The sequence below is a fragment of the Aethalodelphis obliquidens genome, unplaced genomic scaffold (genome assembly GCF_003676395.1).
Source record: "Aethalodelphis obliquidens isolate GAN/ISIS:26980383/991018 unplaced genomic scaffold, ASM367639v1 scaffold12, whole genome shotgun sequence".
In the NCBI taxonomy this organism is placed as follows: Eukaryota; Metazoa; Chordata; class Mammalia; order Artiodactyla; family Delphinidae; genus Aethalodelphis; species Aethalodelphis obliquidens.
In genome coordinates this window covers 30,079,950-30,095,816 of record NW_020837956.1, presented here as the reverse complement: position 1 = coordinate 30,095,816, position 15,867 = coordinate 30,079,950, and the positions used below count along the sequence as shown (strand labels likewise).

At 36.2% G+C, this 15,867-nt stretch overlaps 1 protein-coding gene across 1 annotated transcript in view; it reads right to left on the bottom strand.

The window, feature by feature from the left end:
• Positions 1–2,880: 2,880 nt before the first annotated feature.
• NT5C1B (5'-nucleotidase, cytosolic IB) overlaps positions 2,881–15,867 on the bottom strand; it is a 21,618-nt gene continuing 8,631 nt past the window's right edge. The window contains 4 exon segments of the mRNA XM_027113772.1: positions 2,881–3,186; positions 3,189–3,342; positions 14,300–14,484; positions 14,889–15,011. Coding sequence (XP_026969573.1) covers positions 3,011–3,186; positions 3,189–3,342; positions 14,300–14,484; positions 14,889–15,011 — 638 coding nt within the window. The 3' untranslated portion in view covers positions 2,881–3,010.

Genomic DNA, 15,867 nt, shown 5'->3' with positions numbered 1-15,867 from the left:
GGCCCCGGGTTTTCAGGGTCCTGAGGTCCCTACCCATGGAAATCCCAGAGTGGTGGTGGCCTTTCCTGTGGAAACGCCTAATGAGTACTTTGAATTTACAAGTCTCTTTATGGGCTGCTTTACAAATCCCACACTTCGGGGCTGGCTTAGTGTGTTTTCCGTTAAGAGCGCCTGGGACTTGTTAACCCTCAGTTCAGTTTACCTTCATCCTCTGGAGAATGGTCCCTGCCGAACGAAGGTCTGAAGAGAGGCTCTTTTTGCCCACAGCTGACGCTAAGAACTTAGCGACATGAATCAGTTAGAAATAGAATGGACCAGTGGTTCTCAGACTTTCGCGTTGCATTGGAATCAACTGCAGGACCTGAAAAAACAGAAATTTCAGGGCCCAGTTTCAAATTCATTAGAGTCCAGAATGGAACCTGAGAATGTACATTTCTAACAAGTTCCCAGGTGATTCTGAGGCAGGTGATCTGGGGACCACGGTTTGAGAATGTTAGACCATTGTGGCCTTGATCCATATATAAAAAGGCATTCTCAAATGGTCTTATTTGACAGTGGTGGAGATACACTGGGAAAAGCGTGGACTTATTGTACACATAGACTTCTGAGCAGGCTCATTCACAAGCGTCTTCCCCATTCCCTCCCGGAGAATATTAAATGTAACAAGGAAGGGAAAGTGCTTTTTACACTGTAAAATGCTTCAGAAATATCGGGTTATTGCCACAGGGATCCATCTTCAAGCTGCAAACTTCAAACTTTAGACCAAGCTACTCTTTTTTTTTTTTTTTGCGGTACGCGGGCCTCTCACTGTTGTGGCCTCTCCCATTGCGGAGCACAGGCTCCGGACGCGCAGGCTCAGCGGCCATGGCTCACGGGCCCAGCCGCTCCGCGGCACGTGGGATCCTCCCGGACCAGGGCACGAACCCATGTCCCCTGCATCGGCAGGCGGACTCTCAACCACTGCGCTACCAGGGAAGCCCAGACCAAACTACTCTTAAGTCGTCATACGTTCATCTACTCACCCATCCAATACATGCCAGGCCCTATGCCCTGCGAGAGTCACGAAGAAATAGGGCACCATTTCTGCCCTCAGGGTGCTTACTGTCTGGTCCAGAGACCCCTCCTGCCCCAGCCCCCATTCTAGAATCTTCAGGACAAGAGAAGAGACACACAACTTCTGTAGTTTGAAATAAACTCCCTAGATGATTTTGATAAACTCTCCTCCACTCCCTTGTATTTGGGAAGGATATAACATGCACCAAAAAGGCATAGTACAAACAGCCAAGAGGTCAAATGCCAGAAGAAGGATTCTTATGAGTGCTGAGAATGGAGCTCAGAGGTGGGAGGAGCACTCTCACTGAGGATTAGACAAGGCACCAGGAAGAGAAATCATGGGGGGGGGGGCCTTTATCCTATCTGTAACTTGAAGCTGCCTCTCACACTCACTGAGCCGGGAGCACGTTTCCTCTCTTCTTTTCTCTCCGTCCACATCTTTCCTGTCCTGCAAAGCCCACCTCCGTTCTCTACATTTCCTGACCACTTCCAGCCCATAGAGATTTCTGCTTCAGCCTTGCGTGTGACCCTCTCTTGACACTGAGGACAACCAGCCCTCTCATGTTGGCTATTTGAGCTTGCACATTTGACTTCTAAGGGATTGTTAAAGGATGGGATTATGTCTGAGTCTCTCTTGTGGCCTTTATCTTGGGGAATGCGTAGAAAACAGTAGGTACTCAGTAAGTGTCATGACGGATATATTTTGGACTGCCTTACATCAAATTAGGAAGCAGATCAAAAGATGTGTGTCAGCAGTGGCATGCTTTAACTAGAACCGGGGTGGAATATGTATATGTGGGTGGGGTAGAGATGGAGATGGGACGAGAAGGAGCAAGACAGGGTGTGAGGAAGGGAAGATAGACAGCATATAGCTTTTTCTTTTCTTTTTTTTTTTCAGCATATAGCTTTTGAAGTGAGATCTAAATTTGAATCTTAGTCCTACCATTTATTACCTGCACATCCTTGGACAAGCTACTTAATCTTTTTGAATTTTAGGTTCTTCATTGATTAAAAAAAAGGAAGGTAATAATATTGATATTATGTCACGAAAGTTTGGTTTGATGAGAAAATGAGGTAACATCTGAAAATAACTAGCTTGTTGTTCCTAATGTAGTAGGTTATGGTTAATAACCAATCAATGTTTTTTTTTGAAAACAAAACAAAAATCACAACAGAATGACAACAATAAAGGCTAGGATACTACACTTACTTCATGTCACATTTTGAAGTGGTAGCCAAGGCTTTTTTTCCCCATATAAACATTGGACTACCTGGGGGGCCCAAAGCCAGAGACTTCAAATATGAAGCCTTGTAGTCCAGAGGCAATGAACTCAGGAAATAAGCTTCAAAGAACCCTTCCAGGAGGTTCTGTCTGGAGCTCATCTTAGATGAAAGTAACCTGTATGAATAACTGATTTATTTCTGAATAAGCAATGTCAAAATTGGAATACTCACGCAGGTAGAGTGGTATTTTCATTTTTGCATTGATTAAAAGGCTGTTCACAGAGGCAACAGACTAAAAAGCTCCAGTTTTCAAGAGTGTACTTAACCCTTCTCTTTCCACTTGTGAAGACCCACTATTCTATAATGATGATGGGTAATGATTCATTCTAGCTACCAACATCCATAAATGAGCAATGCTTTGTAAAACTAAGTAGGCTTCTGACATAGTCCTTTAAGCATTCAAGGATTCACGTTCTAAAATTATTCTAAAGAGTCATCATTATGACTTACACACAGAGGTAGTTGCAATGTCATCAGCAGCATTGACAGCTCCAAGAGAAGTAGCTTGAAGGTAACTTGAGAGTTCAAAATGTTTTAAAAAACTCAAGAGAAAACCTTTCCAAATGAACAAAGTTCTGAGGTCTAATCTACTGAAATACCTAATTGCCCTAGAGATCCACAAGATGTGGCTTCCGTAATACCAGACTCACTGCTTTATTTCCCCTTCCCATCCCTAATTGTTCTCTTTTTGATTAATTCCATAAGGTACATGAGCTGTGATGGTGCCAAATTTCTGTGCCCCTTCAATGTGGAACATGTGGTCATCAAAGAAGATGTGGGGCCTTATCTTCACCGAGATGGGACCTTTGGGGGCTCCAGCAAGGAAAAGAGCTTCGTCTATCTCTAGACCCAGCGGTGAAGGGTTTTCAGCAAGCGGGCGCCTGAACTGGCTGCACTCCTAGCTGTAACCAGGTAGGTCCTGATAGGGCAACATAACCGTTCGTCTCTGGCATAAAACTTCTTTTGCAGTCTGCCTAACTCTTCCAGAAAGCCTTTCAAGGGACCCTGTAAAAGGAACATATGTCACAGCTGTCATCCAGTGAGCCAAAGGAAGTGAACGCTAAAAAAGCAGATGTTTATAAGAACTTATAATACTGCATGAAACATGCAGTATAGACCAGTGATACAATGCTGAAACTCCTTGCATTTATGTGATTATATTTCCTTGTATGGAACCATCCTTGCATTCCTAGAGTAAAACATAGGATGGCCATATAATTTATCATCTAAACACAGATATTTTAAGAGTGAAAGAAGCTTCTATAAAAAGTTGAACCAGGGCAACAGACGTAAACTATCCATGGCAAAATGGGATACTCTGAAAGCTCAGTTAATCAGCAAAAGCACTACTCTTTTGATTTACTTTTTGTGAACTGCACATTTCAACGTTATAAAGTGTACTTTTTTATCTTGTTCAATTCCTTCTTGGCTTGAATCCAGTCTTCTCTATATTTACAGTTACTTTATATATCATCACACTTTTATCTTCAACCTTTCTGAACACTTACTTTTAGCTGTACCTCTAGTACAGAACATAGAATTGGATTTTGCTAAGTGATACAATCTGAAAGTCTTAATTTTTAAAACAAAAGCTGAGTTTTAGGCCATTTCTATTTATCGATATCACAAATATATGTGATAATGGTTCTGTATTACAATTTGGATTTCATTTTTCACGTTTAAAGATTTCAAAAGATTGTTCACTGTCTTTTTTATTTGAACTTGTGTGTATGTGTGTTCCTTCTAACATTTAGGAAGGTTTGTATTATTTCCTTCTATTGGTTACCTTTATAACTTTTTATAGTACCCTCAGACCTCTATTTCTTTAAATCCAGGATCTGTTATTTTTTATAATGAAAAATAATGAAATTAGGGTACTTCTTCACCTTTCTCTTATCCTCTATTTTTTCTTCAATCATTTGATTTTAACTGTTTCATTTTTCTCAGTGTTTGCATTTGAATTATTAAAGATTCTTATATTTCTGTCTCTCAGCTTTACATTTTATCCTTTGATCAGCTATTGTAACTGAAGATATCAGTACACCTACTCTTCCTTATAACTTTTTCCTCCATATTTTTCCAGTTTTTAATAGTTAAATAATTTCTACATTGTTAGGGCATATAATATGTGCTTTCTCTTCTGTCACTCTAATCCCTGCAGTTGTTTTAGTTTTAGATCTATGGTTAAATATATTCTATGCCCATTTGTGCCTTTGTGTGTTTGTAGTCACCTACATATTGGCCAAAATGTGTCCTCTTGTATTAGTTTTCTCAAGAATATCTTATGGAAATAATAATCCCTGAGAATATACTATGTTCTTAACTGTTGATCTGTTTCCTTTTTACTTGAATGAACTTTTGACTGGACATAGAATCTGTGATTTATATTTCCTCTCCACATGATCTTATAAGTAGGGCTCCACTGTGTTTTGCTACTGAGTGCTGCTGTGGAGAAGACTCAGGACAGCTTGATTTTCTTTTCCCCACTTGTGTGTGCAGGGTGCCCAAAGAATTATTTCTTTATTTTTGAAGTCAAATAATATTACTAGGGCATGTCTCAGTGATGATCATTCTCTTCTATTTCCCTATAGTATAATGTGGCCTTTAGTTTTTAACCTTTAATAGTTTAATGTATCCATTAAAATATTCTGATAATTCAGGATGTTTTCTTGACTTATATTTTGATATGTTTGCATCTTTATATTTACCACACACAACCCTATCCTCCTACCCCCATAACATAATTTCAGTGTTTTCTTCAGGTATTCTAATTTTGCATATGTTGGATTTTCTTTACCTAGGACCTATTTTTGTCTTTTTTCTCTCTAAAATATTATTTTTCTATTTGCTTATTTCCAGAGTTCTACCATTTAACATTTTATTATCTCTTCCCTGATTTGGGGGATTTCCACTTTATGACCCAACTTTCTTTTAAGTAAATGTTTAGTCACAGTTTTTACCTATACTTTGGCAACTGTTTCTAGTGAGAGTTCTTCATCTGTTATTAGATTTTGCTCTTCTGTGTCTGCCTTTTTCTCATAGTATCTTTGCATATGTTCTGTGCTAGTTCTCTTTTTATTACTTATCTCTGAAGTAGATTAGTTTTCCTTGGAAAAATTAGAGGGATTCTGGGGAAAGGTCATGGATAGTATTTTAATATTGATTTGTTTTCACAATTCAGAAGCTCCCTTCTCTGCTGTCATGGAAACCATTTTCCACAAACATGGCTTATCTATGTGATCATTTGTTTAATGTTGCTTTGTCTAAGGCTGCACGTATTAGAAAAATAAAAAATAAAAAGTCACATAGGTAAAAAAACTATAACATATTATTGTTATTACTTTTTTGGCCACAGAAACAAAGCGGGGGGCAGTGACTGTTGGCAGAAGCCGCCCTGCTCACAGTTTGATTTTGAAACACAGAGGAACACGGCTCTCCCTGATGCTTTTGAGTAATTTTCAAAGAGAATAATTAGGGCCTGGTCAGTTTATATCGCCATGTTCAAACCAGGTACCATATCATTCTTTCTTTCTTCTATTTTGGGGTATGTTTAACAGTTTATATATTTGTACAGTAGTGTAAGTATGTAATTTATCAAGAAAAAATATAGAAACATGAAGGAAAGTTACTTGAAAATACCTTTTTGAGGAGTTCTATGATTTAGAACATTTGGATTGCCTTGGATGTAGAAAGGTGGAAAGACTGTTACTCCTATCCTAACAACAAGAAAAAGCCAGATAATCTGAAACATCATAATTTTTCTTGAGCCCATGAAAGAGCTGAGGTAGCAGGGCAACCGACTAACATGAAACCTAAGGGAAAAAATTATGGAGAAATCTTCAAGGACAGATGGAATTCAAGAACTGGCACATCTTTGGCAGAGCACTAAAGGAAGATATACCAGACGCCATAGAAGCAGGTATGAAAAATTCAGGTAATTTTTAAAAACAAATTGGAAAAGGACAAGTATGGGCTAATGAGAGAACATAGAAACCCTGGAAGCCACAGACACAAGAAATGCACACTGTTTTACAGGATTTTTTTTTTTCCTATGGATTTCACTAGTTTCTTATGAGAAGGACTGCAGACAGGGTGGAAAATGAAAGAATAGAGTCCTTGGTGATGCAGACGTGGAGGAGAGGAGCAGCTGCCACTGTGAGAAAAGACTAAAGATCTACCTTGTCCCATACTTCCTAGGGGACAAAAGTATTAAACTGTTGGAAGAACGGCTTCAAACACTGTTACCCCCAGGGAACAGGTAAAGATCTACTGCTATGGGGGAAGGGGAAGGAAAAATCCTCCACCCTTGGGAGAGGGGCAGGAGACCCAGATCATTAGATATCACCCCTATCACTGGGAGAAAGGTGAGATCAATGATATAACTTCATCCCTAAGACCTAGGGGGGTACACACTTAGATTTAGACTAACCTGGGACAACAGAGAATGTCCCTTCCTCTCACATCACCACCTGAGCTGGCAGAGACAAACAGTAACAGTTGGGAGAAGGGTAAAAATGTGGAGGCCACCCATGAGGCATGGACACAAAGAGAAAGCCTACAGCTGAAAATGGAAAAGGAACGTTATGAAAAACCCTTCAGTACCCTACCAGAGGAATTTGAAGCCTGTGATGAAATGAAGGTAACAATAGCAGCAACAAAATGCTTACCTAGTTGAATGCCTGATTTGGTGATTCAGTCAATCACACTAATTGCTAGCAGAAGAGGAGCCATGCCTATTAGCAGGCAAAAATACTATTTACCAGAGCCTATACTGTCTACAAACTATGATTAGAAATTAATCAAAGATTTATGAGACTACAATAAAAATAAATTAAAAGAGCAACTAACTTTCGAGAGAAAGTAATTAACAGAAGACGCAGTGATGACCTAAATGTCATAAATGTAAGAGAGGAAATTGAAAATAACTCTGATTAATATCTTAACAACTGTATTAAAAGGTGGATGACATATATGAGTAGACTAGTAATTTCAACAAAGAGACGGAAAAGATAAGGGTTGAATGGAAATGTTAGAAATAAAAATTGTGGTACAGAAATGAAGAATGCTTCTAATGGGTTCATTAATAGAGCCAACATAGCTAAGAAAAGAATCAGTGAACTTGAAGATAGGTCAGTAGAAATTACTCAAGCTGAAAATAAAGGGAAAAAAATAGTGGGGAAAAAAGAACAGGGCATTGAAATACTATGGAATACATATACACACACCATATTCAAACTGCTGAAACACAAAGAAATATAGAAAATCTTGAAGGCAGCTGGAGAAAAGTAGACACATTACTTACAAAGGACCAAAGATAAGAATCTCAAACAATTTGTTTTCAGAATTTATGTAAGTCAGAAGACAATGAATGGGTATCTGTAAAGTGCTGAAATAAAAATAGGATAAATGCAGAAAGCTATACCCAGTCAAAATAAAATATTTTTCAAAAAAGAAGGAGAGTAAAGAGTTTTTCAGGAAAAAAAAAAAAAACTAAGAGCCTTTGGTAACAGCACATCAGTTCTATATGAAATGTAAAAAGATGGTCTTCTGGCACAAGGAATAAGATACCAGGGAGAAACCTAGATCTACACAAAGAAATGAAGATTCTTGGAAATGGTTAAAATGAAGATGAATGCAAAAGACATATTTTTGTCTTTTCCTTATTCACTTTAAAGATAACTGACTACCCAAATAAACAATAGTAGCAAGGTATTATGAGTTTATAGTATAGGTGAAAGTAAAACGTATGCCAATATCACAAAACATGGGAGGGAGGAATTGAGAGTATACTGTTGTAAGGTTCTTACACTGTACATGATGTGGCATAATACTGTTTGAAAGTAGACTGTGATTAATTGATGTTGTATATTGTAAATCCTATGGTAACCACTGTAAAATCTAAAATGAGTAATAAATCAATAGTGGTGATAAAATGGAATCCTAAAAGCATACACTCTACACAATAAATTCAAAAGCAAAAATAATAAAAGGAAAAAGAAACTAAAGTTAATTAAAGATGAAACAAATAGAAAAAGAAGATGGTAGATTTTGATCCAAACAAAGTAATAATCACATTAAATATAAATGATCTATACTATGTATAAAATAGACAACTGATGGGAACATACTGGACAGCACAGGGAACTCCACTTAATGCACTGTAGTGTCCTAAATGGAGGGGATATATGTATGTATGGCTGATCCATTTTGCTGTGCAGTAGAAGGTAACACAACATTGTAAAGCAACTATACTCCAATAAAAATTAATTAAAAGAGTAAACCAATTGTAAAGAAAGAATTTGATTGTAATAAAACTTAGTCAACTTGCAAATAAATAAATAAATAAGATCTAAAAACAGCAATTAAAACACAGGATTGTCAGATTGTACAGAAAAACAACAGAAACTATGCAATATCTACAAGAAAACCAATTTAAATATGGAGGTATTTTATATGTAAAAACATAAATGGTTAAAAGTAAAAACATAGAAAAGTTGTACCATACAAACATCAGTCCAAAAAAGAAAAAAAAGCTAGAATGGCTGTATGAATATCAGAGAGAGGGGCATTGCATAATGAAAGGTGATTAATTTGCCAAGAAGATATAATAATCTTAAACATTTGGGTACCAAACAACAGAAATTAGAAATACATGAAGCAAAAATTATATAATTGAAAGGAGTAACAGATTAATCCTCAATTATACTTGAAGTCTTCAATGCTGCCTCCTCAATAGTGGATAGAAGAAATAGAAAGAAAATCACTGACAATATTAAACACTTGGGCAATATAACCTGAATAATACACTATTAACTTACCTAATCTAATTGATACTTATTGAATATTCAACCCCAAAACAGCAGGATAAACATTCTTTTCAAGTAGACAAGAAACATTTACCAAGATAGACCATTTATTCTGGGTATAAAATAATCCTCAACAAATTTCAAGAGTTGAAATCGTAGAAAACATATTATCTGACTACAACAGAATTCTACTTGGAATTAATAACAGAAAGGTATCTGGAAAAATTCCAAATTTAATTTCACAAATAACCCATTTATAAATAACTCAAAGATAAAGTTACGGGGAATTAAAAAGTACTTTGAATTGAATAAAAATTACAAACCACCTATCTAAATTTGTAGGATGCAACTATAGTAGCATTTAGAGGAAATTTTACAGTATTAGATGTTTATTATAGAAAAGAAGCCTCAAATCACCTTTAAAAACTTAGGAAGAGCTGGTTATTAAAAAGATAAATAAAATTGTTAAAGCCTAGCATGATTGACCACAAGGGGGGAAGAAAAGAGAGAAGGCAAATATTACTAATATCAGGAATGAAAAGGGCTACATCACTAAAGTTCCTAAAAATAGTAAAATCATAATAGTAAAATATGAGAGAATATTTATGCTCGTTAATTCAGTGACTTAACTGAAATGGACAGATTCCTTGAAAGACACAAACTCATAAACTGCCAGAAAAGGAAAAAGAAGAAAGCGATAATCTGCACAGTAGTTCTGTATCTATCAAAAATAACTGAACTCTTGGTTAAAAGCATTCTAAATAGAAAAGTCCAAGCCCAGATGGCTCTTCTGGAGAATTCTACCATATATTTACAGAAGAAATAATACCAACTCTACACAAAGTCTTCCAGAAAATAGACAGGGAGAAAATACTACCCACCTCATTTTATAAGGTCAGCATTACTCTATAAGATATTACAAGAAAAGAACACTCAAGAACATAATGGCAAAAAAAATTTTTTAACTGAATTTTAACAGATTGGATCCAGCAATATATAAAAAGGATAATACAACATAACCAAGTTGAATTTATACCAGCAATGCAATTCATCAATATAATTTATATTTCAACAGACTAGAGAAGCCACATGTTTTTCTCAATAGATACAGGAAAGACATATGACAAAATTCAACATGGATTTATTATAAAACTCTAAAACAAAACAGGAATAGAAGGTAACTCCCTTAACCTGACAAAGGGCATCTTGCAAAAAACCTGTAGATAACTTGCAGAAAACCTGTAGATAATATATTTAAGAGTCAAAGACTGAATGATCTCCCTCTAAGATCAGGGAATAAGGCAAGGAAGTCCACTCTCATAATGCTTATTGAACATTGTACTGAATGTACTAGCAAGGGTAATAAAGCAAGAAAGATAAAGGACATACAGAATGGAAACAAGTTTTTTTTTTTTTTTTGTGGTACACGGGCCTCTCACTGTTGTGGCCTCTCCCGTTGCGGAGCACAGGCTCCGGACGCGCAGGCTCAGCGGCCATGGCTCATGTGGCCAGCCGCTCCGTGGCACGTGGGATCTTCCTGGACCGGGGCACGAACCCACGTCCCCTGCATCGGCAGTCGGACTCTCAACCACTGCGCCACCAGGGAAGCCCTGGAAACATGTTTTTATTCACAGTCCACACTGTCTATGTAGAAAATCTTAAATAATCTACACAAATTTTATTATGACTAACAAGTGATTTTAACAAAGTTGCAGGATACAAAGTCAAAATACAAAAATAAATTGTGGTTCTGTGTATTTGCAATAAACAAATTAGAAATTAAAAATTTTAAAGCATCATTTATAATAGCATCAAAAGTTATTAAAGACTTAGGTATGAATCTAATAAACTTTATATGATAGCTATATGCTGAAACCTACAAAACACTGATGAAAGAAATTAAATATGACCTAAATAAATGGAGAGATATACTATGTCCATAGGCTGAAAAACTTGATATTGTTAAAATATCTATTCTCCCAAGATTAAGCTATAAATTCAACATAATCACAATAAAAATTTCAGCAGGATTTTTTTCTAGAAATGGACAAGCTAATTTTTAAATTTATATGCAAATGCAAAGGAATCAGAATGTCAAAAGAATTTTGAAAAATAACAAATTTGGAGGACTCCTGCCACCAGATCTCAAGTCTGACTATAAAACTATGATAATCAAGACAGTGTGATATTGGCAAAAGGACAGATACCTGTATTAAAGGAAAAGAAAGCCAGTCTTTTCCACAAATAGTGCTGAAACAAGATATATCCATAAGTAGTAAAAATGAACCTTAATACTTTGCACAAATGCATCAACTCAAACAGGTAATAATTCTGAAAAAAACCCCATAAAATTGTAAAAACTTCTGTTCAGAAACATAGGAGGAAATTTTTGCCTTGGGTTAGCAAAGATTTCTTAGATATGATATAACAAGCACAATTCATGAAAGAACAAATAGATAAATTGAATTTCATTAAAATTATAAGTTTCTGCTCATTGAAGGACACTGAAAAATATTAAAAGAGTGAAAAGACAAGGACAGACTGAGAGAAAATATTTGCAAAACAAATATATGATAAAGGACTTGTATCTAGAATTGTAATACAAAGAACTTTCAAATCTCAATAATGAAATAAAAAACAACCCAATTCACATGAGCAAGAGATCTGAACAGATATTTTTGCCAAAGAATAAATATGATGGCAAATAAGCACTTGATAAAATGTTCAATATCATCTATCATTAGGGTAATGCAAATTAAAGCCACAATGAGATACAATTATGTAACCACCAGAACAGCTTAAAACAAACAAACAAATGAAAAACAACTGACATTACCAAATACTGGCAAGGATGCAGAGCAAAAAATCTTTCATTGGAAATGCAAAGTGGTGTGACCACTTTGGGAAATAGTTTGGCACTATCTATAAAGTTAAACGCATACTTATCCTGTGACCTAGCAATCCTACCCCGAGGTATTTACCCATGAGAAATGAGATTTTTGTGTTTACACAGAACCCTGTATGCAAATGCTTAAAGTAGTTTTATTTATAAATGCCAAAAACTGGAAATGACCTAAATATCCTCCAATAGGTAAATGTATGAAAAAATGTGGTACATCCATAGAACAGACTACTACTCAGCAGTAAAAAGGAACGCACTACTGATACAGGGAATGACACAGGTGAATCGCAAATGCATCATTCTAAGTAAAATAAGTCAGATTTGAAAGATTGCATCCTGTGGGGTTCTATTTATATGACACCTGGATAAGGCAAAACTATAGGGACAGAAATCAGATTAGTGTTTGACAGATCCTGAGGATAGGGGGCTAGGATGACTATAAAGAAGCACAAGGGAATTTTGTGAGTATTTTGAGTTTGATGGTGGTTTCATGACTGTACACATATGTTTGTCAAAACTCTCAGAACCGTGCACTAAAAATGATGAATTATACTACATATAAAGTATACCTCAACAATTCTGATTCTCTCACACACACACACACACACACACACACACACACACACGGAGATCACTATCCCAGAATGGTGAAATGAGATAGAGATCAAATTAGGAGACATCCATTACTTGTCATGGTACCACATTGGAGGCTTTATAAGCTACAATGAGAGTGGCTAAATTAATCCTGTCCAGCTGTCCCATTTGCTGGTGACTCTCAGATCTCCTCCATTGGAGACAATTGGGATATTGTCATGACGAAACCATAAGCCCCATGACCAACATAGCTGAAAGCCTTGGTTAGGAATCATATCTCATAACTTCCTTCTCATCAGTGGAAACATCTGGCGAAGCCTGGTCTTTATAGGAAAGCTACCCTTTCTATGTGAAAAATAGCATATTTTTCCACTGTCAGAAGGACCACATTATGAAAACAAGTATGCTTAGTAAGAATTCATTGGGTATTCCTGCAATATCTAGTGTTGAACTTCACAATTTCAGTTGTTTAATGGGAAAAATGCTTTAAAATATGGAGAAAAGAACTGATAAGTACAGAATCTAAAAGAAATTTGGATTCTTTCCCTGAGATGAAAAAAATGGTATTTTAAGATTATCTTGAAATAATTCTTGTTCTGAAGTTTTTTTTTTCTTTTTAAGTGCTCTTTTTTAGAGATCTTGAACATTTTAATAATGCTTAAAGGCTAATGTACAATGGGCTCTAAATTTCAGCAAAGCAGACTTATGCAAAATATAACAAAGGGTTTTCCTCTCAACAGTAAACTTTGTTAACACTGAACAACTTTTTGACATGAGCTCAAGACTTCTAAAGAAGCTGTTTAGGAAGGGACTGTGAAGTTAAACATACACACACAAAAACACACAGAATTTAAATATCACTTGCTGTAATGTGAGGTGAGTTAGTAAAACTTTCATCTTTCAATTAGTCTGTTCCTACTTTTATAAATGTAATAAAACTAACGATATTTAAGATCTTAAGTTCAAGAAGAGCTGAGAAAAAAAAGGCCAATTTAAAAGAAAGGCCTAGGTAAGATTCATAGATTAAAACTGAATGATCCATCATTTCATATTCATTTTGGAGAATACTTTGATGTTCAAATCTCCTTTGGTTCAGAAATTGCAGGTTTTGTTCATTTTAGACCATGACTTTAACACTTCGATTCATGGATTGATTCCAAAAAACCTAAAATTTTAATTGTTCGTACTTTGTACTTGCTTGGAGCTCATTATTTGATTTAATTTAAACTCTCAGTTTTGCAGATTTTTCTCAATTAAGTGCTACCTTTATGGAGTTTAAGGGTATGGACAGAGAGGTTCAACAAATGTTTACTGACCTATTGGAAATAACCTTACTATTTTGAGAACTATTATGTAGAAATGGCTAACTGGTAAGCCGTATTACCTCCGTTACTCATAATTTGGAGGAGATGAACTCTTTCTCATGAGAAGATCATAGAAACACTTCAAAAGGATAGATAAAAGAACATTAAAATTAAAAAAAGTTGGCAGCAGATGCTTTAAAATGAGGAATTCATGAAACAAGGGGAGAAAACTACAAGTTTGGAAGTGAGGAGTGGCCTGCCTAAAAAATTTTAAAAGTCATCACAATGAAGAAATATATATATTGGTATATTGGAAAATAAGTAGATCAAAATTAATTAGAGCTCATTGAACCTACCTGAGCAAGAGGCTTATTCTCAAATAGTGCTTCATGTTGAAAGAATTTGTCCAGCCCGTGCTCCTTGGTAATATGGTCAGACTCATCAGAAAAGAGGACGGCATCCCCATCAAAGGCCACACGGAGCTGTGTGTCACAGTAAGCCATGTCTTTGGCTCCATCAAACATTGTTGCAGAGGCGATCCCTGGAAGACCGTTGGAATTAATTAATACTTTTCTTAGGACCATATGTTTTAGTGTCTATTTAAAAAAAAAAAAATTCTTCCCAGACCTCGAATTTCCTCTCTCGCTATTACCTGACAACACAACTCTTCTTCACAACCACACATCTCGAAACAGTCATCTTTGTACTGCCTCCGTTTCTATAAGGGATGGGAAAGTGTAAAATGGGTGTAGGATAATCACTGAAGATGTCCACCTCCATGAAGGTGAAAGCTCTAAAAGACAAACTTAAGGGCTGCCACTTGTGGAAACACCTTAGCAGAAAACCCAATGACGACGTAAACCACATAATCATACGTGAAGGCCAATGGAATGAAACACTAGTGCAGACCTCTTTATTAACTAGAGAGAGGAAACCAAGTAATACCTTCTTGTATTGCTTCTTGTACTTTTTCAGAATCCGCAGAAAGATACAAGTTGATAAGATATGCCTTCAAATAGCCAATGGGGCTTTTTCCACCAGTCAGACAGAACCGGTCAATTAGTAATCCTATTATCGGGCAAGAAAGACTTTGTTATGTCAGAGACTAAAGACAATATACTTACTGGAAATGCAAGTGAAAGTTACCTTAGGAATAAATGAGTGCCTACTGCAGTTTTAGAACTACCTTTGTAGTACCAATATTGAAAAATGTCTCGGCTATTTTATATAACGGTGCATGATGGTTTATGAAGTATATCCAGATAGGCCATGCTAGTTTACTCTCACACAGCTGTTATGGCAGGCATTATTATCCTCGTTACAGAAAAGGAAATGCAGACATAAAGACTGTCTAAGCCCAGTGCTTCACACTGACTCTTGTCTAGACTAGAACAGCGCACTTTCCTTTAGCTACAGCATCCTCACTTGTTGAGAGGGCCAGTTAAGATGTGGCTCTGTTTTTAAGTACCATTTTAGTATTTCTTTAGTAACAATACAATAGTAATAGCAAGTAGTGATAGCATTTAAACTATTTCCCTAAAACAACAACAGAAGGTCTGAAATTGTCTCTCTTGACTTGAAATTTTAAATGCAATCATTAGCAGACTGACATTAATATACCATTAAATGCCTTTCAAATCAACAACAGTTAAAAAAACCCACTAGATGTTGGTGAGAGGTTTGTAAAATAGGCACTTACATACACTATGGATGAAAGTGTAAATTGGTACAAGCTGTCTAGAAAGTAATTTGATATTTATTGATACAAGTATTGATAGCTTTTAAGCAGCTTATACCTTTTGACCTAGGATTCCTTTTTTTTTTTTTTTTTTTTTTTTTTTTTAGTATGCCTCTTTTTTTTTTTTTCTCCCCTTTTTGGGTGGGCGGGCTCCGGCCGCACAGGCCCGCCGCCGCCAGGGGTCAC